Source organism: Antechinus flavipes, chromosome 5 (assembly GCF_016432865.1).
Source record: "Antechinus flavipes isolate AdamAnt ecotype Samford, QLD, Australia chromosome 5, AdamAnt_v2, whole genome shotgun sequence".
Classification (NCBI taxonomy): domain Eukaryota; kingdom Metazoa; phylum Chordata; class Mammalia; order Dasyuromorphia; family Dasyuridae; genus Antechinus; species Antechinus flavipes.
In genome coordinates, this window is record NC_067402.1 from 161746757 (window position 1) to 161773050 (window position 26294).

At 34.6% G+C, this 26294-nt stretch overlaps 1 protein-coding gene across 4 annotated transcripts in view; it reads left to right on the forward strand.

Annotated features, from left to right (window-relative positions):
• The window catches only part of FRMD4A (FERM domain containing 4A), a 737403-nt gene that overhangs the window by 611974 nt on the left and 99135 nt on the right, over positions 1–26294 (forward strand). For all 4 annotated transcript variants that reach the window (XM_051962747.1, XM_051962746.1, XM_051962745.1 and 1 more), the window contains exons 7-10: positions 1381–1403; positions 18088–18171; positions 25086–25151; positions 25393–25450. In XM_051962747.1, the coding sequence (XP_051818707.1) occupies positions 1381–1403; positions 18088–18171; positions 25086–25151; positions 25393–25450 (231 nt within the window). The remainder of the gene's footprint in view (positions 1–1380; positions 1404–18087; positions 18172–25085; positions 25152–25392; positions 25451–26294) is intronic.

Below are 26294 nucleotides of genomic sequence, written 5' to 3' on the forward strand. Positions count from 1 at the left end.
CAAATACACGTGCAAACATGGTCAGAATGCTATGACTTGTAACCACTGATTAATTGTCTCCTTAACTGCTTCCAGCCAAATTCAAGAAAGGATATTAGGCACATGGAATCTATCAAAGCTTCCAGTTAATGAATTAAACCCTATTCACCCAGTCCTAGAGATCAGGTCTTTATTAAGGAAAACTTTCTTCAAAATCTGAGCCACTTTGCTCTGGAATTATTCCTCCAAGCAAATTAAGCAACTAATAAAAGCTAAACAGAATTATTTCACTCCTTCTGGAGTGACAAGAAACAGACCTTGAGCATATGACAAAAGGGAAAACAATGCATCACAGAACATTAGATGCAATAGTAGGAGGGTGTATTAAAGCAAATTCATTTATTTAAATAACAAATATTGATTGAGTGCCTAATGTATATCAAGAAGACCTAGAATTGGTTGCTGAAGAGAATGCAAGGATGAATAAGAGGATATCCCTACAAGAAGCTTGTATTCTGTTAGGAGAGATAAGATAGATGCAAAAATAATTGTGGTACAAGCAAAATGTTATATATAAAGAGGAAACGAGGGGAAATGGTAGTGAACCTACATAAACAGTTTGGATCCACTCTGGAGCAAGGTCAAGATTTTGGACTGTTCTGAGAGAAATAGCTAATGTGGATTTCCTCCTAAGCACCTATGCCTCCTTGAGGTACTGACCCAGTCTCCCCAGCAGCCATTAATCTAAGAATAATCCAAATGAAACCAGCTCTATCAGGGACACTCTGGGCCAAATTGACCCTACAGACCTCAAAGTTGCCCATTCTGTTATTATTTTCTCCCATGTATGACCTTCTCTAACTCAGTAACAACACTTCCAAAAAAAAAAAAAAAAAAAAACAGCTCCTTTTTGCCCTTTGCTTATGATTCTTTTGCTGGTCTTGTTGCTAAAGGCTGAGTCTCCAGGTTACTTAGACTAGTCATAGACCCAATTCTTTTTCAGATGAGCCCAGAAGCAAGGTCCTAACTTGAGCCAATTTATTCCTCCTTGGGCAATCCATCAGATTGCTCCACCTCCTTCCCAGGGGCCAACCATAAAGATGCCAAATTTAGAATAAACACTAGATCTGCATAGTCTCCTATGGCTCCCAAGTACAAAAGATCTACCCCTCTGTGCCTTCTTAGTAGATGAGATTACAGCTGTGTTCAACTATGCTTGGTCTTGTTTATGATTCTTTGCCTTGATAGGATAATGGAGTAGATTACTTTTTTATAAATACTTAGCATTTTGGAATTGAGTTAGTCTGATGGAGAAACCAGAAACTAAAAAAAAAAAGTTTTGAGTTCTGAAGCTAGCAATGAGATTGTTATATTGATATTTATATATGTTCTTTGTTTCAGGAAGCAAAGGGAGATTTTTCCAGGTAAGTCTGCAGGAATTGTTTTCCTTCTTTGTATTGTTTATATTTAGAATAATGCATTTGCTACCATAAATTTTGAATGAAGACATGAGCTTAGTTGTAGTTTCAAATGACTGTTGAGCATTCTAACTTTCATTATGTGCCATCATTTGTTGCTTTGAGATTCAAGACTTAACATCCTAAGCTCTACCCAGTGCTCTGTCTTAAGTCTTCTAATGATATATACCACAGATAGATCCTATACATCTCTATTTAGTATGAGAATAGATGGGAAACCACACCTTATATCAGTGCAGGAGAAGATAGTTTCAAAGCTTTGTGTTCTGGGATTGATTTAAAAAATCACCACCACCACCACTTACTCCACTTAAAAGGATGACTTTGCTCTGACTGAATGCAATATGGTTACAAGTAATCTGGACCCTCTCAACTACTTTTTTTTCCATTTATATATTATAGTGAATTTCCTCTCCATTAACAAATGGATCTTGGTCTCAAAAGAATTGTTACTACAAATGGAGACCTTATTGATAAAAAGGAATAACCTATAGGCCTACCTCACTTCTTCCTTCTCCTTTCCCACAATTTAGAACTCAGTTATAAGTTTGTTAACAGTATTCATCACTTGAATACTTATGGGATACATTAATAAAATTTGCTTAATAACTTCAGGAAATCTGCAAAGCTGCAAATTTTAATTATAAAATCAGCTTCATCAACACTGTACATCAGGCAGTGGGGCTAAAAGAAATTGCTTAGCAGTATCTTTCCGCAACATCACTGCATCCTATCCTAGATGTTGTGTTGTAAATGTTCTTAATGGAATTAAAATTCAATTCAAAATACATTATACCTCTGAGTCTGTTAATTGAATTGTTCTGAGGTCAGCAGGGCGCATTCTTTCGTTTCAAGGTCCAGAGACAGTTTCTAAATGATCTATTAAATAGCAACAACAGTAATAATGTGTTGGGGCTTAAGATTTGGGTACAGAAATAGAAAATTCAGCATAATAAAGCTTTAAATAAAAATAACTCCATCACTCTCCCTCCTCCTGGCTCATCCTTCATAGCACCAAATAGTCTAAACAACACGCACCATTTCACTTGGTGGTATCTCTGAACTCTCATAACCTTGTTTTCTCTCAGACCTTACAATACTTATAAGCTGACTGATTCATAGGGGTCATAATTGCTTTCTCTCCTTTTCCCTGCCTGTATTTCTTCTGAGACCCCATTAATCAGACATGCAAGACTAAAGCTGCAACCATTTTAAAGTCCCTCTAGAATGGTTAAAAGAAGGATCTCTTGCCTAAGTTCTATAAACTGCAGCCTATAACAACTACTTCAAAATTGTGGGGCCTTTTCTACAAAGTTTCTTACATCTTAGATTTAGTGTAGGTATGAGTTTCTGGGACTGACACAAACTGAACATATCCACCAGGATTTCATTCTATTTGTAGAAATCCCTGGAGATGCCTCTGGGGTTTTGTCAAAACAATTTGAAAACTATTGGTCCAGTGAATTTCAATCTGTACTGTACACTTAACCTCAGGTTTATCAGGGTGTGCTTATTTTCCCATTTTCCTTCCCCCCCCTTTTTTTCCCCAGCTCTGAACTGTTTTTTTAAAAATCACTTAATTTTTAAAAATGTTCTGACAGGCTGGAATGTGCTTTCTGAACACATAATCTTGCCTTGCAGAGCTTGGGTCTGTGTGGCCTCTATGCTCTTCTGCAGTCAAGGAAGCAGGGGTTTGGCCTCTGCAGTAATTTATTGCTGCCTAATGAGTACACAGAATGCTAGCGGGGTTGTTACAGAAGAACCCCGTCTCCGGGGTTGCCTTCATTTGTCACAGTGCCTCTGAGCAGTTTGTTTGTCCTTGTCACTGTCTGAGAAGAGAAATGATTGTCAGGAGAGGAAGGGAGAGACACAGAAAGACTTCTCTTGAACAAGAAAGCTGGTAACAGCAAACTCATAGAATAATTGGGAGGCAAGTGAAGCATTCTATTGAATCCCTGATAAATTATACTTTTTGGAACAAATCTGAGATTATTATCCTCCTTTCTACTCTGCTCCTTTCCCCCTTAAAACCTCCAAATTTCAAGATTTTTTAAAATAGCATTTTCATTTTTCCAAATACATGTAAAAAAGTTTTCAACATTCATTTTTGTAAAATTTTTTGTTCCGAATTTTCCTCCTTCAGTCCCTTATCTCCCTTCTCCCCAAGACAGCAATATATAGATTAAACATGTACAATTCTTCTAAACACATTTCCATATTTGCTGTGTTGTGCAAAAAAAAAAAAAAAAGCAGATCAAAAAACAAACAAACAAACAAACAAGCAAACAAACAACAGCAAAAGTGAAAATGCCATTCTTCCATAAACATTCAGTCTCCATAGTGCTCTCTCTGGATTTGATTGGCATTGCCCATACCAAGTCTATTGGAATTGCCTTGAGTCACTGCATTGTTGAAAGAGCCAAGTCCATCACAATCGATCATCACATAATTGTATTGTTATTGTGTACAATGTTCTCTTGGTTCTGCTCACATCAGGATTCTTAGAAATATCTTGTATTTCAAGTATTTGAAGCTATAAATTCAGAAAAAGAAATCCTACTTTCTGAATCTTCCTAGAAAAGTACATTTATCATTAACATCTGAAGTTGGCAAAATGTACTTAATTTCCATTTCATGAAGTTTTGTCTACTTTTAGGAAGACTCAATTCAAGAGACCTAGCCTCCAATTTCATCTCTGCCACTTGCTATATGGCCTTACTAGATGACCCTTGGCTTGATCCATTTAATCTCTTTGAGCACCCCTCCCTCCCTCTCTCCTTGTCCCTTTTTCTTCTCTTTCTTTCTCTCTCCCTTTTTCTTCCTCTTTCTCTTGCTCTCTCATTCTTCCTCTCTCCCTCCCTTTCTTTTTCTACTTTCTATAAATGCTTGTATAGGTACAGTTTAGAATCTATATTAAGAATTTATTTTATGTATGACCCCCTGCATAAGTCTTTAATGAAAACCAATTATTATTTCTCTCAGTATTTAACAGAGTGATTTTCTTCTAAGAAATATGCCCTATCAATACAGTATTTTACTTAAAATATAATTAACAAAATTATATATTAGCTTTATGGAAAGTTCTTTCTATAACAAATTATAAGACTTCCCTCTTTTTTTTTTCATAAAGTCAAATAGCCTCCCAGATTCATGTACATATATACACAAGGAAAATTAAGTCTTTCATGACTTTATTTGAATTGATAATTTACTAGAAAAGACTATACTATTCTAGAAAGTATATTTATCTCTTCAACAATAATTGTTGGCTATATACCAACATCTTTTGCAGAAAATAATGAGGTAGAGAAATTCTATGAAAAACATTATAAATGTTCCTTCCCAAATTAAGTTATAAATAATGATTCCAGTGTAAAGGTAATAAGAAAGATTTAGTGATAGGATAAGAGAGGAAGGTAATAGGGGGAGACAAAGAATATTTGTTGGAAAATATGCTTCAGGTACAAGAAACAAAAGGGACAAAGTTTTATAAACTGTATAGAAGCTTGATGTTTCTCTATCATTAATACTTTCTTTAAAAAAGAGTTGAGGGAAGAGAATGTCCAAAAAAAACCATCAAAAAATGAAATGGTTGTATCCTAGTAGAAAGGAAATAACTGGTTTCCAATGTTCAAGGTATTTCTAAATAAGCTTTCTGTGTTAGAACAAAAATCAAAATCAATACTAAGCTAAACATAAAAATAAAAATGAAAAGATATGTTATGCAATTTAAGCAGTGTCAACTTGGTCCATTTAAACAAGCTATTGACATTGAAAATTAGGAAATAGATAAAAAGAACTGCCATCAGTAAAGACTATCACCATTTCCTATCTAATGTAAAACAGTCACCTAACTGTCAGACCAAATTAGTACAGAAATTGCCTAAGCTACAAACTATTGATCTCCTAGCCAAGCAAGAGCAATGAAGGGAAACATCAGAATGTGATATAGACTGGTTTATAAAATCTTACAGCAAAGGATGATGGAAGATTATGAGAAATATGCACTCCACTCTTACTGATTTATGGTGACAAAATCCAAACATTCTCATCCTGTGTACACATTCTCATCCATGCTCATCTATAAATTCTTCCCAAAAGACCACCCAATTTCTAGTGGGAGACTTTCCTTTATATCATGTAACAATTTCTGGATTCCAGTAAGGCATAAAGTATGGATGTATACAATCTATATTGTTAAAGGAATATATTAGTGAGATCACAGACCCATCAAAGTAATATATAGCTCTCTGAGTTTTCATGGGATAATTATGAATCAGAGGTATTACAAATGTTTCTTTAGCACTGGTTTACTTATTTAGGAATGACGAATTTTAAAAGAACTTTTGCATACATGAAACAAAGAGCCACAAAAAAGGTTAGTTAACAGGATATTGAGGGAATATTTGTTTCTCTATCAGTCCATCCTTATGGCTTCGAGTCCTCTGCTAGTCCCACTTCTGTGTCTGACCCCAGGCTACCATCCCTGAGGATCTCATCACTATTGCCAAATGCCCTCTTCTTCCTCAGCTACTTCTGAAGATAAAGGGCTGCCCTGCCTGAGTTCAGGAGACCTGAGCCTGGCCAGCCCTGACCTTCCAGTCAAGCCCACAGTCCCCTCTGATCATCCTGTGCCTTGGGACAGCAGCATTTCTAACCTTTCTTCCAGGATAGTGGCTATTGATCTGGTGGTCATCAACAGATTAACAGATTATGCCTTGGTTATCACTTCTATTCCCAATCCTACTGGTTCTTTGATTCACTAGAGAAGATAATATGATAGTGAAAAAACAATCCAATCCAACTTAGAAGCTATATGAACATGGGAAGATCATGTAATCTCTCTGTACCTCAGTTTGTTTATCTGGATAATAGAAATAATAATTCCTGTAGTACCTCCTTTATAGGGCTATAGTGAATATGAATGAGAAAATAGATAGGAAGTGTTTTGTAAACCTTAAAAATCTACATAAATATAAGCTTATTATTATCAATGATGATAATGATGATAATCTTTTATACAATAATAATTGAGATGTCAGCATATGGAAACAGCTTTCATTAAAAATGACTAAGAAGGCAGTTGAATGAGCTAATTAATATTTGGGGTATCAGAAAAACCACAGTTTACTAAATTATTTATCTTTCAGTCTGTTGATAATATATGTTATCAACATATGTGTGTGTGTGTATATATATATATATATGCATATATATATATGCATACAGTACATACATACAGAGAGAGAGAAGAGTGACTATTTCTCCCAAAGACCATAGAGATATAAAAAATCTTGAATATTTTATCTTATTTTATTTTAACTTCTTCAACAAATCAAAAACTAAAATAAATTTTAAAATGTTATTCCTTAAAAAAAAAAAAGACATCACAGCCAAAAAAACTAATTTTATGCAGCTTGACAAGATATAAAAATTATTTAGTTATGTTAGAATTCTCTTGTAAAGAACACATTGTTATATACAAAGTACAAAGCATGGCATTATTCCTAGGAAGTTATTTTACTCTGCCCTAAAGGGTTGTTTAATATTTTTCTCATTTACTTGAATAAAGGCTTGAATAAATGTTTATCAAATGTGCAGATGCCACCAAGCTAGGAGAGGTTGCTAACCCATTGGACGACAGATTTGGGATCCAAAATTTATTTCCACAGTCTGGAACATTGGACCACACCTAAGGAGATAAAATTTCCTAAGAAAAATATAAAGTCTTTCTTTAGTTGTTTTTTTAAGTCAGTTTCACAAGTACAAAGTTGAGGATGTTTTGGCTAGAAAATCTTTTTTTGAAAAAAAGATCTGAGGTATCAGTGGACTATTGAATATGAAGCAACAGTGTGATATGGCAACCAAAAAGAAAAATAAAAACTATTATGTTAGGTTTCATCAGGGGTAGAGGGGAAAGAATTATTTTTAAAATACCTACCATGTGCCAGGTACTGTGTTAAGTACACTGTAAATATTTCACTTGACCATCACAATAATCTCAGAAGATAAGTGCTAATTTACCCATTTTACAGTAAGTAAGGCAGTCAGATTTTAAGTGACTTGTCCAGGATCACACCACTAACAAATATCTGAAGGTGGGTTTCAGTTTAGATCTTCAGGCTCAACGCTCAGCATCATCTTGCTGCTTCTAAAAGGGTCACAGCATCTTAAAAACGCTCAGCCCTGATCAGATGATTTCTGAGATATTGTTGTGTTCTAGTTCTAGGAGCCACATTTTAGGATTGACATTGCTAAACTAGCGTATACGCAAGAGAAAAGTAACCAGGATGGTGTAAGTAACCTTACTGTCATAACATAAAAATTAGTTGAAATAAGGAAAGATATTTAGCCAGTGAAGAAGCCATGAGAACTGTTTTCATACATTTAAAGAATTGTCATGAAAAGGAAAGGTTACACTTGTCCTTGGCCCTGATCAGAGTCTCCCTGAGTTCAGAACCAGAGCTTTGTCCATTGTGCTACGTGGCTGCCAACATTCCATGAGAGTAATGCAAAAATATCTCAGGAGATTTGGGGGCCCACTATGGACACACACACACACACACACACACACACACACACACAGTCTTCAAGCAGAGGCTGAATGTGATTGTCAACTTTACTGTAATTTATCCCTTTTTTGTAATTTGCCTGGAGCACCAAGAAATTAGGACTTTTCCCAGGGTAACACACCCTCAGAGGTAGAACTTGAAACTGGGCCTTCCTAACCCCAAGGCCTACTCTCTACCCACTAGCCTCTGCTACCAAAACAAATACAGAAATGAAGACGTTCCTCCCCTCTGGGAACTTAGATTCCGTAGACTTCAACATGAATAAACCTTATACCCAAATTGTCAGTGTTTTTTTAAAAGTATCTTTATATCTTCATCAACTATAGTAAAACATAAATCATAGACATCAAAATAGAAAAGTCTTTATTACAGAAATTTATACCTGTATCCACAGACTCTGGTGAAATATATCTGTTAGATGGAATTTTTTGGTATGAGAGAATTGGTCTGGTTATTGAAACCAGATCAGCAAAGTAAAGCTGCCTTACATCTGAGTTGGAACATGAAAATAATTTTGTTCTATAGAACTTAATGTTAATAACTAAAACAGGGATCTACCTATGGAATATGTATTAGTATCAGTTAGCAAATGGCACCTGAAAATGACTGATGTTGAAGAAATATAAGGATCTCTGAGTTGAACTTTTATTACCCAAAGGACGATGTGCGGCTACAAAATGGTAATCTTGAGATTCTCACAAGTCGTGTGCTGAGGGGAAGAGCACCCTGACCTCTATTAGCATCACCATTTCAACAAACCACAGAAACTAAAAAAAAAAGAAGAAAAGTAGAGTTTGAAGACTTGAGGTCAGCTTTGACAGCTGTTCACAAGCATAGGCTAATTAAATCCTGAAATCAGAAACTCAGAAATCAGGTTAAAATGTCATTGTGTCATTTGACTGAAAATCCTAAATCTTGCAGCTTCTAGATGTTTTCAGTATTTTTTGCAATAATACACATCTTTATAAATAAAACAATAGGCAAGAGTACGACTAAGCTAGCTCATATATTAGCTGAAGATAGTGCAAGTGTTAAATTTCAGTTTGACTTGGAAAATGATGAACATTACAAACTAGATTTGATTGTTTTGTTGATATTCTAGATTTTAAAAAGTGATGGAAAAAATGTTAATAAAACATTATACCTAAAAGTATAACTTTCATTTTTTTCTAGAAATCTGATTGTTAAACATTTACCAACACACATCCTTGCTATGTGATGTTATACAAATAGTGGCCTTCATTAACAAAAGGAAATTCATTATCATCTCTGTTTCAAGTAGGGAGATGAACTATTTAAGTGAGCTAAAAAAAGTCTACTTGACATCTAGAAACACTACATCCCAATTAAAAGAAAATCTTTTCATGATTATGTTGTCAGCAGCCTTGAAAGATAAGAGGATGAGGTCTTTGGAGGTGGGAGCAGCATTAATTTTTTTTTCATTTCCTAAAATCTATCTCATTCTTTTTAAGAGTACTTATAAGTAATTTAACATAGGCATTTTCAAAATTTATAAAATACCATTTTGTTAGTCTTTTTGATTATACAAAACCATGTATTCTGAGTAGGTTATAGGATAATGAAATAGTAACAAGTGAACTATTACCAAAAAATAACAATAACAAAAGAACAAGGAGCTAGTTTTTTTTTCTGAAATCCTTGCCCCCAATAATAAAAACCTTTATACAAATTATTATTTTAAGTAAGATGACACAAGTTATTTTCCTGCCTCTCCAACAGACAATATTGAAAGTTAATTAAGGAGCTGTGAAGTTCATTTCACAGGATACCCTACCCTTTAATAGCATTATTTTGAACTTAGTTAAATGTCCAAAATATCTAAATTGAATCCATTTCAGATAATAACTGTACTGTTTGATCATTTCAAATTTATTTTCTTTAATTTTTGTGACTGACTCCATGAGATTCAATAGATGTTACTATTATTAGAATTAATAGAAAATTAGTAGATTTTCTGAGCCCCTGGAATGATTAGTAAAAATATCCAGAAACTAATGTTCACAGAGTTTGGAAGATTATCATGAAACTTAAGTAACTTGTCAATGACTATTAGCATGCAAATTTCTGTTTTTCTTTTCAGGGAAATTTGATGAGGATAGAGAGTGGGGATGAGAAGAAGAAGCAAGAATCCTTTAAAAGTGAAATAAATCCAAACCTATTTTCAACTCCAGAGAAAATTGTTTGGAGAAAATTTGAACTGATTCTAACTTGTTTTGTGTAACTCAGAAGGAAAGATTTTTTTTTCTCTATAATTTGCAAATAACTTGAAAAGACCTTGAGGTCAAAGATAATTTAAGAACAGCTAAAACCCAGCATGCTAGTAAGACCTCTTCAGAGGAACAGAATCTGCAAGAATTTGAAACAAAATGTTAAATAAGGAAGTTACCATCCTAATTTGCTACAGAAATCTTTGGGGCAAGCATAGAATGACTTTGTACTCAATTTTAAGTTACATAACAGCAGAGTTTCACATCCTTGGAATGGAGGGAAGAGTTCTATTGTTGGATATGTTCATAGGGTATGTGTAAAAACAATACAAAAAGAAGGAAATGAATGTTGCAGCAATTCTCTTTCATTATATACTTTTATCATTTCCTAGTTGCTGAATTAACATTTTACCTTTCAACAAAAAATCTCAGAGGCTTATGTTGTAAAGTCAACATACACATCATTACCTTAAGTTCATATCTTTCAATAAATGGATAATGCATTGAGATAGATGAGAAATTATTGATGATGTTCCAGGCATTGACTCTAAGGGCTGTGGATACAAATGCATAAAATAAGAGAAAATATGCCCTCGAGATGCTTGCATTCTTCTTGTTATGATTTGCTCATCTTCTTGAAGCTAACCATGACATCAGGGAGATGATTCCATGACACGCAAGTGAATTGGATTTCAGTGAGGGGAGGACTGGGCAAGGTCACCTGTCTCACTTTCTCCTCCAGAGCCATCTGGTCCAGTAGTCAGATATAGATCAGGACCACTAAAGATGGCCCTGGAGACAATGGGAGACCTTGGACTTTTTAAGCTAAAGTCTTTAATGAGTCTCAGTTTGATGCAATGCTCTGTCAGTGATTAAGGTTAGATACGAAAGAAATGAGACAAATGGTGAAGACAGTGTATAAGGACAAGCTCAAAATTGGAGAATGGAGAGGTGATATAGTGCTCAATTTTCTAGGGGTAGAATCTAAGATGGTAGGGGTAGAAGGTAGTCAAAATTATGGCAGAAGTGTAAGCATCTTGGAACTGATAGAGACCTTAAGAGATTATTTCATCCAATTCCTTTATTTTATAGAAAATGAAAATGAGTCTTAACTATAAGAGTTAAGTGTTTCTTTTTTTTTTTTAACCCAAGATTACAATGCTAGTTAGTTGCAAAGCTGAGACCAGAACACATGGAAGTGGACATCAATCCATTTCTTCCTGACTCCACGGAGTAAGCTGCTGCTTCTCACACTTTTTTCTTGCTTAAGCATATTTGGATTTCACTTGTTTAATAGTTTTACCTAGGAAAGAGGATTTGTAAACACATTTTATTCTACTAAAAGTTTTGATCAAGGCAAAAATTTAAAATAAATGAATGCTTAGCCTTTGTAATAGTGAAGCACAAGCCATAAGAACACCTAATTTCTTTTCACTAACAACAATGATTTGACAATAAATCTTTACTCATGGCTCAAAATAACATAGGATCATAGCTTTGGAGAAGCCCTCAAAATGTTATCTCACCTCCATCTTTGCCTATGGCACTGGATGTCCATTAGAGAACATATTGCAAAAGTTCCCATAATGTCAGAGTGCCTTGAGTAATGTTCAGAGTTACTAACTCCTCCTTGTATACCTAAAAAACTGAAGCTTTTCTTACAAACACTACCCACTGCTCTAGCGTAGAATAATTTTTGCTTTAGCCATCTAAAACAGATGGTTAACCATCTGTGCTTTTTAGGGATCTGGAGAAAGAAATTCTACAAGCCTGCTTGATGACCTTTTCTAGTACACTGACCACTGGCTGATGAAAAGATAATAATCATTTTTTCTCATTATGAAATTGTAGTTCATTTAAGAATTATCTAGCATTCAACAAAAGTAAACATATATAGTTCACTTGGGTCAACTTGGCCAAAAACACGTTTTGAATATTTTATATTTTTGATGTATGTCCAGACCAGCTCATTGTGTAACATCATAACTTTTTGACTTTAGTTCATTTTTTATATTGAGGAAACCCATTTTAGAAAGATCATCCAAGCATATTCTGTTTCTCCTTTTAATAATGAGCAGCTCTGTTTTTTCTAAGAGTTTTGTCCTGAAAAATTATTTTTCTCCAATTAAGAATAAGCACATGTTGAATTCTGTTGACCCTTCTCAACGTGCACTTGCCTGCTGCTACCTGACCTTTGGAGCATTTGGCTACATTTCTAAAAATATCTGTCAAAATACCTTTTTAGGTCACTTATTGGAGACTTCATCTTCTCTCCTAAGCTATTCCTGTGATTTCCCATGGCATTTAGAGAGCAACAGAAATCAGATAACACTCCTCAGAAAAGACAGCAAATCAGAGATGTAGATAACATAAATGATTAAAGACAAAATTGTGGTGCTATTATTTTAGAAATGTCATGTACAGAGTGGTGAATGTAAGAATGGGACTTTATTGACACTTAAAGAACTCATTTACAATGTGTGAAACATTCACAAAAAGTGATTATGTTAAGAGTGCATTATTTTAAAAGATTTAGATTCTCCTAACTCTAGAGCTGGTGCTCTATCTACTGTGCAATCTAGCTGCCCCCAAGATTTAGAAACGTGATGGTGATTATAGGTATTGAACTCTGTAATGTTGAGGCATAAATCTGAATTTTTGTATGCCAGATACAGGCTGTGTGATCTGGGACAAGTCATTTTCACTACTGTGTGCCCCACTATGTCTGTAAAATGAAGAGGTTATATTTGATATCATTGGTCCTCTTTGAAAATGAAGGATGAATAATTCAACTAAGATGATCAACTAAAGATCTTCCAGATCTTAAACTATAAATCTATGGAAAAATAGAAAGCATCATTTCTTTTTTTAAGTTAAAGTTTACATTTTTAAAAATTAAAAATTAGATTTTGTTTTTCTTATCAGAAAAAAACTTTTTCTCCCTCCCACCTCTCCACAACTTGAGAATTAAAGAAAAATAAAACATCTCTTACAAAGATATACTGTCAAGTAAAACTAATTGTTCAAATTTGTCATGTCTAAAAATATATGTTTCATTTTGCAGTTTGACACCTCCCTTCCCCACCCCTTCTCTCTCTGGAAATAGGTAGAATATTTCATAATCAGTCCTCTGGAATCATAGGTGGTCATTACATTTTTCAGAGTTCCCAAGTCTTTCAAAATTGTCCATGTTTGTAGTATTGGTGTTAGTGCATAAATCGTTCTCCTGCTTCTACTCACTTTAATCCCTCTGCATAATTTTATATATGTTTGCCCAGGTTTCACTGAAACATAACCTTCATCATTTGTTCCAGCACGATAGAATTCTATCACATTTATATACAACAATTTGTTGAGCCAATTCTTAATTTATGGGCACTCCCTCTCAGTTTCCAAATATTTTCCTTCATAAAAAGCTACTAAAATATTTTTGTACATCCCTAGAGTTTGTTTTAGAAAGCATTATTTCTTAATGATAAAAAACAAAAGGCTATTTTGATACACTTGTTGTTCTGTACACACACAGATCTCTGAGAATAACATTCATTTATTTGTAGCAATTTCTCCTGGTTTTCCACCACAATGCACTTGATCCAGGATAAATAGTAGAACTAAAAACTTCCTTTAAGTTAATGCAGATGTTTATGAGATAGAAAAGGGTAAATATAACATTTACTTAAATGTTTATCCTTTGAGAAAGATTAAATGTCATGGACCTCTTCCAGATTTTAATGGATTGAACTGGCTTCATGCTTTAGTGATTTTTTTTTTGGGAGGGGGGAGAAGAGGGTACATTTTTCCATGCAACCTTACCCTGGGGATAATTAGTGAACCTGCTGGGAGCTTAAGTAAAGAAGTCAAAGATGTGACTGTCACCAGGAAAACATGTTTGCCAACAAATTAGGTGTTTGGTAGGTAAGAAGATCTTTTCCGTCATTTCTCCTTCCCCAAACACACTTTAAGTGCAGTAATCATGAGTAAATTCCAAAGTCTCTTTGACTCTCTCAAAGGACTGCCCAATTGATCCTCTGACACATCCTGATACACCGTTAAAAAAAAAAAAAAAAAAAAAAAAAAAAGTGATCTGGGTCCTATTAACAGTGATTTCTGAACCATCCTTAAAGATTGAATCCTTCCGGCACATCATTGTTTGGATTGATCTTTTATCATAATATGTACTGATTGATTGATTGCTGTCTTATGAGGGTGAGGGAGAAAGAAAAAATCTGAAACTCAAAATCTTACAAAAGGACTGTTTAAAAAGTATCTTTACAAATAGGAAAAATAAAATACTTTAAAAAATTTTTAAAAGGTATATATTATATACCGCTTAAAAATCTTCAGTAACTCCTCTTTACCTATTTTTTAGGTTAAATCTATAGTCTAAATCTCCATAATCTTCTTCCTCCTTATTAGTTTCTGGTATGTATTTTAACTCTCCATAAATATCCCCTCTGATTAAGCAGATTTAACTGTACAGGGTGTGTTCCCTAAAACAGACTCTGAGCATTATTTTATGAACACCTTACAGTCATACCATTTCCTTCGCCAAGAATGTTTCCCCACTTTTCTCCAGCACTTTCCAATCTCACCTCCTCTTTAAGAGTTTGCCTAATTCTTCACCAACAGTGACTTTTGTTGTTGTTCCTCCAAACTTCTTTCCATGTATTGTCTGTACCAAATATTTGACACCAATGGCCAAAAATCATTTTGGACTCTTAGTTTTCTCTTTGTGTATATGTGTGTATGTATGCATTCTTATCCTCCCCCAACTACATTATTAATTCAGTGAGGACAGAATTATATACTTTTTTCTATTTTCAAAAGCATTTAATGTAGGGCCTTGCACATAAAAGCCCACAGTCAGAGATGTGTTAGAGCTGTCCAGAATCTGCTTGCAACAGGTGACATAAATTTCAGTGGTAAATTTCATTTACATCTCAAGTCAAGGGTCAAATTATTATTTTGTCATTTATTATTTTTATTATTTTATCATTTAGACCAGTAGTGTCAAACTCAAATTGAAACAGAGGTTACTGATACATAAAATTCCTTGTGGACACATATTGACTTGGAAAACCATATGTTGACATTATCTATATTTTACTGTATTTTTATTTTGTTAAATATTTCCTTATATTTTAATCTGGATCTAAACTGGGAGTGCTGTCAGCCACATGCACAGTGTATTTAACACCTCTGGTTTGGACTTAAGCACATGATAGAGAAAATGGTAACAAGATAGATTAAACTTAAAAATATGTCATACACAGTATAAATTTCCCCCTCTAGAGAGCATGTTAACATTTACCAGCACATGACTGCCCCCAGTACACATTTGACCATGAAGAAAATTCATAGTAACATAGGACTGAGAATTGGAAGAGGTCTTCAAAGATATCCAATCCAACCTACTCATCATCACCTTTTATAGATGAGATCTTAAGAGATAAATCCACTTGCCCAACAGGAAGTAGGTGGTGGAGCTGGACTTATTGATTGATAAATCTTTTTTAATAGAATGTTCCATATTAAATAGTCATCTTCATAGAATATTTTATATTAAATAGACTCAATGTCTTACAAAATGAAAAATGGATTAATTCCTTCTTGTCTATCACTTCAAATCACCAGTTTGGTATACTGGAATGAGCATTGATTTTGGAAGCAAAGGTCCTGAATTCAAATTCTGTCTATTATACTTATATGGCCATGGATAAATTATTCAACCTTCACAGACATCAGTTTTTCCTCATCTGCAAAATGAAGAAATTTGACTGAATGGCTGCTGACATTTCTTCTAGCTCTAGATTTATTTGTTCTTTGGACTTTAGGTTAAGAACTTGTGATATAGCAGGAGAAATGTCCAGAACAAAGCCTTTGGAGACCCCCATAGTTACTGGTCATGACTTGGATGAAAAACAAGCAAGAGAGACAGAAAAATGGTTAGACAAGAGAAGAATCAAAAAATAATAGTCTGGAAAACTTAAAAGGAAAAGAGGATGATCAACAGTGTCAGAGTTTGCAGAGAGATCAAGAAGGATGCAAATTTTTAAAAGATCATTAGATTTGATAATTAGATGTCACTGTTGACTTTGGAGAGAGCAGTTGCTTAAAATGAGAAGATCAGAAGACCAAAGGCTTGAGTGAGAGAAGAGAAAGAAAGCAACAGTTGTGAAGATTTTCTCAAGAAGTTTAGCTAAAAATGGAAATAAGAAATAGCCAGCAGAAATTATGGATCAAGCAAAGACATTTTACAGTGGGGAAGACATAGGTATGTTTGTAGACAGCAGGAAATAAGCCATTGAATAAAAAGAAAGTGGAGATGATAAAGGAAACAATCCATTGGAGATGACATGATGGGATGAAGCATGTATTTGCCTTGGCAAAGATAGGATTCACTTCTTCAAAAGAGGCAGAGTGAAACAGGAGATTTATTTCACGTAGGACTAAAGAGCTATCTGTGCTCCCCCCATAAATCCAGTGATGACTGGTAGCATACTAGCAGAGGAGCCCCCCTCTGTTAGACGCTGAGGCACTTCCAAGGATAAAGAATTTCTGTTCCCAATATAGTACACTTAGTACTTCTGTACTTCTTCATCGGCAATTGTGAAAGAATCTGGGCACTGGCCCTATACCTTTCAAGTAGACTTTGGACATCAACAGAAACAGAAATTCTGTGATCTGTATGTTAGAAAATGAATTTTTAAAATGTTAATTGATATTTTGCAGAGGGGTTTTTAATCATCAAAATTTCTCCCAATATCCCTTCCTCTCTCCCACTCTCAGAGAACCATCCTAGATAAGTATAAAGGAAAAAGAGAGAAAAAAATCATCAAAAATTAGCGATACATTTTTTCAAAGTCTGAAATTATGTTCATTGTACCAAACATCTGAAAAGAAGTAGGATAGGGTGTCTCTTTACATTCCTTTTTTGGAGCAATACTTGTTTTTTGTAATTTTATAACATTAGTTTTTTATTATCTTTGTGGATGATATAGTCATTATGTATGTTGTTTTCTTGGCTCTGTTTTTTATTACCTTTGTAGATAATATAGTCATTATGTATATTGTTTTCTTGGCTCTGTTTACTTTACTTTCCATCTGATCATCTAAATCTTGCCAGACTTCTCTGTATTCATCATATTTTTCATTTCTTATAAACCAAAATTATTCCATTATATTCATGTACCACAATTTTTAACTAATTTCCAAACGATGTGCATAGACTATTTCCAATTCTTTGCTATCACAAGTGTACATGGTGACTTAGAAAATTATTTTTCAGTGTGTACTAATTCCCAGAATACAGAGTTGATATTGTAATAAGGCATAAAACAGGGTCATAAGGAAGGGATAACTAAGTTATCAGTTTCTCAGATCCCTGAAAATTATATGAAAAAAACTTTCACAAAGGAATATATTTCCCCCATAACCTTTCTGTCACCACTCCTGCACCTGCCACATACTACTTCTGCTCTTGCCCTTTTATTCTCACACCTTCCTCCATTAAAAACCATTAAGATGTTTTTGTCCTATTCTCCCCCAAAAAAAATACAATAGAAGAACTCTACTGTGGTTTTTGCACTGGAAGTGAAATCTGTTCTACTCTGGCTATATATTTTTGTGTCTGTGGATGGTATGAAGATAGTTGTATTTTTTTTTAAAGAAAGGTTCTGTATAATAAATAGAAAAGGTTCCCACCCCTTTTTAGTAAAAAGAAGATAGACTCTCTGGGGCAGGCAGCTAGGGTAGGGCACATTATTTTCAAGGTTGTTTTTTTTTTAGTCTGATCCTGTTTCTTAACATTGTTTCTCATTTCTTTTTCAGCAATGAAATTGTAAGGAGTGATTTGAAGAAGCTGCCAGCACTTCCCACCCAAGCACTGAAGGAGCATCCATCCCTGGCTTACTGGTAACCTACATATTTCTCCAGATTTTAGTCATCACTTCGCCTGAGGCTTTCCCTTCTCTTGCATGCCTAAAAATGAAATCTCCTCACCTGTCTATTCTTCTGCCAGGGTAACCAGAGGGAATTCTCCCATCCAGTTCTTTGTCCTGTATATTCTTTAAGGCTGAGAAAACACATTTCAAGAATTTTAGGAGTGCATTAGACTTTTTTGAAGGGAAGGGCTCTTTGTGTGATTATATATTATGTATAAAATAAAACACTGGGTGCCATAACTGTGAGGAGCAGTGATTTTTCTTTTTAATCTGCTTTCTGTAGTTTCATTTTGGAATCCAAACTGACTTTTATCTACTTCTAGAGTTTCATTTTGAGGACACTTTATCATCTCATGTCACATTGTCAAGGTATCGTGATGTTGGAGGAATGACAAGATTTTTTTCTTCTTTGCAAAAGAGATAGGGTCATTCTTTACTCCTCCCTTCTACTTCTCCAAAACCAGCTGCCATGTAATATAATATTCTAATTAACTATAGGACTTTCAGTGGCTGATTATAAGTGAATTAGAAATTTGTAAAGTTCTCAGCTCAGTGTTTTGTTCATGAATAAGTAGGAGTGACGTTTCTATAATACGTGTTGAAATAATCTCTAGCTTTTTTCCCCCAGTTCCTAAAATTTATTCCAGGCTTGTTAAGAGCATTTGCAAAATAACTTCCAAAAAAACTTTGGAATTCTTTGCCTTTTAACAGTATAAAACAGTATTCAGAAAACAGCATTCTGAAATAGTTACTGTAAGCAGTTGAACAATAAAAAAAATATTACATGTTAGAAGTAAGTCAACCCTAATATACTGGAAGATGGCCCTTTTTAAAGCATGTATAAATTTACATTCTGAGGTACATGTATTGTCAATGTTTCATTTTGCCTGGACACATTTTCCTCTGAACAAACTAGTATTTCTAAAACCAAGGTATTTTTAGGAAGCCTCTTCATTTAATAGAGAGCATGTCTTAATATTAGAAATTTATAACATGTTTATACTTATCTTGTAAAATCCCTTTTGCCTAAGAGACAGAGTAATACTTAGGGAATTTACTTAGAAGTTGGGAAATCTGTGTAATTCTCATGATACAGTTGTCCTGATTTTCAGCATAATTATATCATGCTAAATTCACCTCTATGATTTTGTAAAAATCATTTCCTATCAGAGATAGAAAGGACTTCAATAGTCCAAACCTTTCATTTTACAAATGGGGAAATTGAGGCCCAGAGAGAAGAAATGTCTTATGTGTGGTTAGATAATTAGTTAGTGATAAAACAAAGTTAAGCTTTCTTTAATTCTAAATTGAACATGTTACTGTTGTTTGTTTAAAAAAAAAAAAACAGCTACATAGGTTAGTGCATAATGGTTGTTTGTTTTGTAATGTACTATTTTGTAGAATTATAATTGGCTGAATAGAACAAAGTCTATTTAACCCACAGGCAACTGAGCTGCAAAAATTTCCAGATCTATAGTTATTCAATCCTGTGCACTCACATACACACAAAATAATATTTCTTTTTCCTTGTTCTTTCAAACCACTGGCTATCATTCTCATGATTCTTCTGCCTTCTGATAATTGCATATCCTGCAATGTAGTTCCATAATTCTACCGTTAGTGCACATGACTGCACTTTCAGGAGGCCAGTAGTGAAAGGGATGGGAATGGAAGAGGTAACTAGGATTAGAGAATATTTGCCACCAAGGATCAGAAGGAAGAATAATGACCTAAACAGATGTACTCACTACTTATCTTTTAGCTTAGGGAAGAGATCCATCTTTATTCCTCAGTCACATCTGCCATTTTCACTTATTTCCAAGCACTTTGCAGTCACTTATGGCCATTGGTTCATCATTTGCACATTAATGAATTCATTATCTCCTTCTCCTGCGCCACATCCAGAACTCTATAGATTCCATGAAAAAACTTTAAATTCTAATAGAATCACATTTATTATTTTTCATCATGAAAATATTTTACATGTATTACATAATTATGCAAGTAAAGGAATTCTTCCTCCCCTCCTCTCTTTCTTTCCCTCCCTTCTCAACTCCCTTCTCCTTTTCCTCCTCTTCCTCCTCTCTCTATTCATACATAAGCATACATCATTCATATACTCATGTATACTCCCCCAACTTTATTTTTATGCTCTCTTTGTGATATACAGATGATATACCCATCATCTCTTATAGTCTCCAATGTACAGACCACAAACCATAGTTGTTCTATTTTCATTCTTCACCCATCCCCTTTAGGGCCACACTATTCTTGTCTATGTGCCCCCACTGAGACGCAGGTAAGGAATCACTGGACTCCTTGTTTCTTTCAGGATGGTTGGGGTGTAAGTCTGGGACTTTGTTTTTCAAGCGTGTCCATTCAAGCTGTTACCTAGTTCCTGTATAAACAAGTCGGTCGCATGGACTGCCCTGATAACTCATTGCTGATTGAATAGGGCTCTTTTCTCTTTGATTTTTTTCATTGTTGTTGGCAGATATTCAGTGTAATCTATTTATTTGGAATTTTTTCAGCAAAAGCCTTAAGGAAGGGTATTTATGTAATTATATTTTGTGTGTGTGTGTGTATATATGTGTATGTGCATATGGCATATACTTAGTATAGAAAATAGAATCAAAAATATCTATAATCCAAAGATGCTTGGGGGGATTTCTTCCTGGTCTGGAGCTATTATCATCCATCACCCATGTCAAATACTATATACTATCAGATGGGAAGAAATATTCTGACTCATAAATCTGAATACCAACCCAACCCTTCTCCTTACCCTAGAATCATAGACTCAAGGGCTGGAAAATAACTTGGATATCATGTAGTCAAGCCACTTCATTTTAGAGATGAGAAAGATGAAGTTCATAGAGGATAAGTGCCTTGTCCATGATGCAGTTAGTAAATGGAAGATCTAATCCTTGAATTCAAGTCTAACTGTTAAGAATCCAGTGCAATTTACTCCATACTACATTATCTGTATTTTGGTTTTGCCAAATTAAGCTTATACATCCCTTAGAGATTTTCCTGCTATTATTCTTATTCATATTATTCTTTTGTGTCATACATTCTTCAGAAGAGAGCAGTATGCAGAACAGATTGCCAGTCTGGATCAGGGAAGGTATTAAGCCACTCAAAGGGAGACAGGAGTTCTAATCCCAATAATTGTGACCTTATTCTAGGTTCCTTAATCATTCTTTCATGCCTCAAATTCATATATAAAATGGGACCAATTATAGCAATATATTCCCATAAGGTGAGTGAGAAAGAATAAAAAGCCTCATAATATAATTAGAAACTAATGAAAGGCTCATGTTGCTGCATAATAATGTAGAAACCTTTCTGCTGAGATTACCCTGTCTTCTCTCCCACTCCCACATAAGCATACATCATTCATATGTTCATGTATATAACTTCCCCCCACTTTATTCTTTTTGATATAAAGATTTCTTTACTCATCACCCCTCCATAATCTCCATTTCATACACAACAATCCATAGTTGTTCTTTTTTCATCATTTAACTCCTCTGAACTTCTGCTTCTTTCATAAAATAGGTATAATGTTTGTACTAATTATCTCACAAAATTGATCTGAAGGAAGCTCTTTATAAACCTTTAAGAACTATAGATGTCCCGTTACAACCATTATTCCTACTATTCTTATTACCATCACTACCACTACCAATAGAAATACTACTAACAAGGGCTTTTTTAATTAGGCAGTGCCAAGCCTAAAGCTAGTCAATAGTTAGCATTAGAGTTATATGTGTTTTAACATAAGGTAGCTGCCTTCATCTTTTCTTTTTTATGTAAGGTTCTCCTTGTGCTGCCCCCAATTGATTTTTTTTTTAATCTGGTTTATTGTATCTCCTAGATCACTTATAGGTTGTTCTATCCAGGAACAATTATGTTGATAAATATTTAACAACTGGGTCTCTGGGGATGAGCAGTAAAGTGGCTTAGTGGATAAAGTAGTAGGCTTGTAGTCAGGAAGACTCATCCTCCTAAATTCAAATCTGACCTCAGATACTAATTAGCTATGTGACTCGGGGCAAGTCACTTAATTCTGTTTGCCTCAGTCTCCTCATCTGTAAAATGAACTCAAAAAGAAAATTGGCAAACTCTCTTTGCCAAGAAAACTCCAAATGGGGTTAGACACAAATGAAAAATAACATCTATGGAAATAAAATGTCTGCCAAAAAACCCAAACACTTTGATGTTTAATCTGAATTATTTTCTCCATTACTTTCTTTCTTAAGTCTAAAAAAGATAATCAACAACAACAACAACAAAATAAACCACCCAGATTCATAGCATTTGCTGATTTCTAATGTGTTAATACTTACACTGAAAATTTGATAATTAGTTCTTGCCAGTTCAAGCTGGCTTCATCAAACCCCTGGTTCTCCCTATTCTAGGCTGTTTCTCAGCAGTGAATCCTAGATCACTCAGGAGCTAAATGGCAAAAGGCCTGGGTATCTCAAGCATTTATGTGTTTTTTTCAGCCCCAAAATCTTGGTCATTGTCATAAATGAGTTTATACAGGACAGAAGAGGTTTAAATTGAGGCTTTAAAAAGGAGACTGTCTAGGCAAAAAGTATTTAGTTATTATGGTATCAGCAAATTATCCCAGATAATGGAGGAGAAGAATCCCATAGCTGTCTGCAATGGTTAGCCTTTTACTTTAGGATGTACTAGAGGGAGCACTGGTGGTAAAACCAGAAAACTTACTCAAGCTCTCCATGTAACTCATCTCCCTTTTATCTTTTTCAATAAATCATTTAACCTCTGGTAGCCCTAATTTCTTCATTTGCAAAATTAAGAGGTTGAAATAGATTGCCTTTGCTCTGGAATGGATCTTTTTTAACTTTAAATTTATGATCTATCATCACCAAATCTGGCTGATAGAAAACTGAACAGCTGAAGGGCTGGCTGACCATTTTTTAAATGTTTCATTGGTGACTATGTATATTATTGAAAGGTTACACTGGGCTCTGTGTAAGATGAAAATTTTTAAAAAGTCAGTGCCATGTAATATGACTCAGACTCTAAGAACTGACTTAGTAAAAATCCTAGGTAATATAGCAGTAAGGATTTAATGTAGTATTTAGCATTGAGTGTAGGAGGTGGTGGGAAGACCCTACTGTTCAGAGAAGCTATAAGCAGCTGTGGCACAAGCTGCTGCCCACCTGAAACTAACTTTCATTATCTAGGCCACTGCAAATTTACAGGCGTATGTGTCCCATGTAAAGGTCCCTGGACCAAACGTCCCTTCTGATCTTGGAGCCAATGCTGCTCCATGATTTCCTTTGCCATGTTAGCATTAATTTTTTTCCCCATGACTTGGAGTAGACTTGCTCAGGTGAAAAAAGTCTCAGCAGAAACAGAGCAAATCTCTTTAAATTCCTAGACATCATAAAAATAGCTGTCCCAAGGAAGAAAGCTACCTCTTCCTTACATACATATCCTGCCCTCTTTCTTTGGGAGCAGTTGGTAATAGTAACAATCCACATCTAAATCTTTCATCTTTACAAAATGCTTTCCAAGAAGAACACTACGTCTAAGTATCATTAAGTCCATTTTACAGACAGCTAAATCAAAAGGTTAAATTACTTGCCCCAAATCATATGTTAAGAAGTAGCATATCATATATCATAAGAAGTGCCAGAGTCAAAATTCAAACCCTCTTTCAAATTCAATATATGTTTCAAAATTCTGTGGGATTTTACTTGTTGAAAAATAGAATGCTTATGTTTATACGGAACATTTCAAATGAGCTCAGGATGATTTGTAGAAATATATATATATCTCTGTCATACATACACAAAAAACCCTCAAAATATTAGAACAAAGAAAGGAAAATTTAGGATAAGTAAAATTAGTCTTGATTCTGCTCTTTACTTCCTGTGGATCTTAGGCAAATCACTTGATTTTTCTGAAATTCGATTTTCCTATCTATACATCTATGATTCTATGATTTTTTTGAAGGACTACTCTGTACAGTACATAGAAAATTCATTGAATTTGTTGTGCCAAAACATAATACATGATAAAAAATAGTCCAGAGTAGAATTCAAACCCAGATTGCCCTAATGTCAAGTTCAGCCTTCTATCCACTATGCCATGCTGCCTCCCCTTCATGTTATATGCATTGTTCATTCTCTCTCTCTCTCTCTTTCTCTCTCTCTCTCTTTCTCTTTCTTTCTCTCTCTTTGTCTCTTCCCTTCCTCTCTCCCTCTCTCTTTCCCTTCCCCTTCTCTCTATCTCTCCCTTTCTCTTCATCTCTCTCACACAAATATAGTCTCTCTCTCTCTCTCTTTCTCTCTTTCTCTCTTTCTTTCTCTCTCTTTGTCTCTTCCCTTCCTCTCTCCCTCTCTCTTTCCCTTCCCCCTCTCTCTATCTCTCCCTTTCTCTTCATCTCTCTCACACAAATACAGTCTCTCTCTGTCTCTCTCTTCTTCATCTCTCTCTTAATCTCTCTCTCCATCTTTCTCACACAAATACACAATCTCTCTCTCTCTTTCTCTTCCTCTTACAAATACTCATTCCACCTCTCTCCAAAATTTCTTCAGCAATGTCTTAGCAATCCGCAAGACGTTGTTCCCAAAATCTGGTCCTCCACTACAGCACTGTACTTTTGACTGAAGGTCAAGCTGGAGTTCTTTGAGAAAACTGTTTCTTAATGAATCCCTAGGCAGTCTGTGTGAGAGAACCTTTATGATGAGAATGAAAATGCCATTGCAGTAAGGAAAAAATCTCTTCTGCTGACATTGTCTGATCCTGGAATCACCCAGGAATAATCAGTACTTTGAGGAGAAATAATGCTCATTCATTAATTTGAGAACTACAATAACTAAATGGTATTTCTTCTATTTCCAGTGAGGACAGAGTAATAGAACACTACAAGAAGCTCAATGGTCAAACCAGAGGCCAAGCAATTGTAAAGTAAGTGGGAACCCTCTAGTGTTTATGAAGATTGTTTATTTTAAAAGTTCCTATGTGAGAACCATTTAGTTATTTTCTGGAAGACACTTCCCTGAGGATAATGTTTCCATTTTACCTTCAAGTTAATGCCTGATAAAGGAAATCTTCCATGCAAAAGAGTAGAGAATAAACTGCTTTTACTAACTGATAACCTGGCCATATTTTTTTTTTGTATTCATGTATTGCATTTCTTGTCCTACAGTTATATGAGCATCGTAGAGTCTCTTCCTACGTATGGAGTACATTATTATGCAGTGAAGGTAAGTGACTCTAATGGGGAAATTCAGTTTTTTGAGGGTAACAAACTTCCCTTTAAAAAATATCCCTCTCAGTTTTCCACTGAAGCATACTAAATTTTTGTTTGTTTTATTTCTTTGGTTAAAAGATCTGTATCATCCAAGCACAGAACTTAAGACAATTACTAAATTCTGTTCCTTCCAATTGGAATGAAAAAAAGTAATAATGTACAAGAGGCCAAACTGGACACAATAAAGGCCAAGCAATTGTAAATATCAACTCTTTTGAAAAACTTCATATATAAACATAAGACTTTTTTAATCTTACATCAATTTCTTCCATATGTATGCTAGCTGGAATAGTGGATAGAGCTCTGGGCCTGAAAGAAGAAAAACCAGATTTCAAATCTGGTCTCACACACTTATATGTAATCCTGAGCAAATCATTTAATTTCTGTTTGCCTCAGTTTACTTAAATGTAAGATACTGATTTTGTTCCTTCCGTCTTTTCCTCAGACTTTCTATCCCATTTATTAATTCAAGTTCCATTACTCAACTCAACATTTATTAATTCAAGTTCCATTACTCAACTCAACTTCTATTAATGGAGCCAAATGTTAGGATCATATACTGGAAAACCAGGACTTGAAGTTCACACAATATATCCAGAACTGCTCTTGTTTAATCTAGTTATCTTATTCAGATTGCATTCACTGAATTTACTTTAAAGACTCAAAATGCATAATGAAAACCTTCTTCTCATTGTTTTGTCTTCATAGGAAATGGAGGATAATTAGTCACCATCATCAATTAATTAACCCTTCATATATTTTTGAACAGAATTCCAAGTTAGAAGGGCTTTCATTAT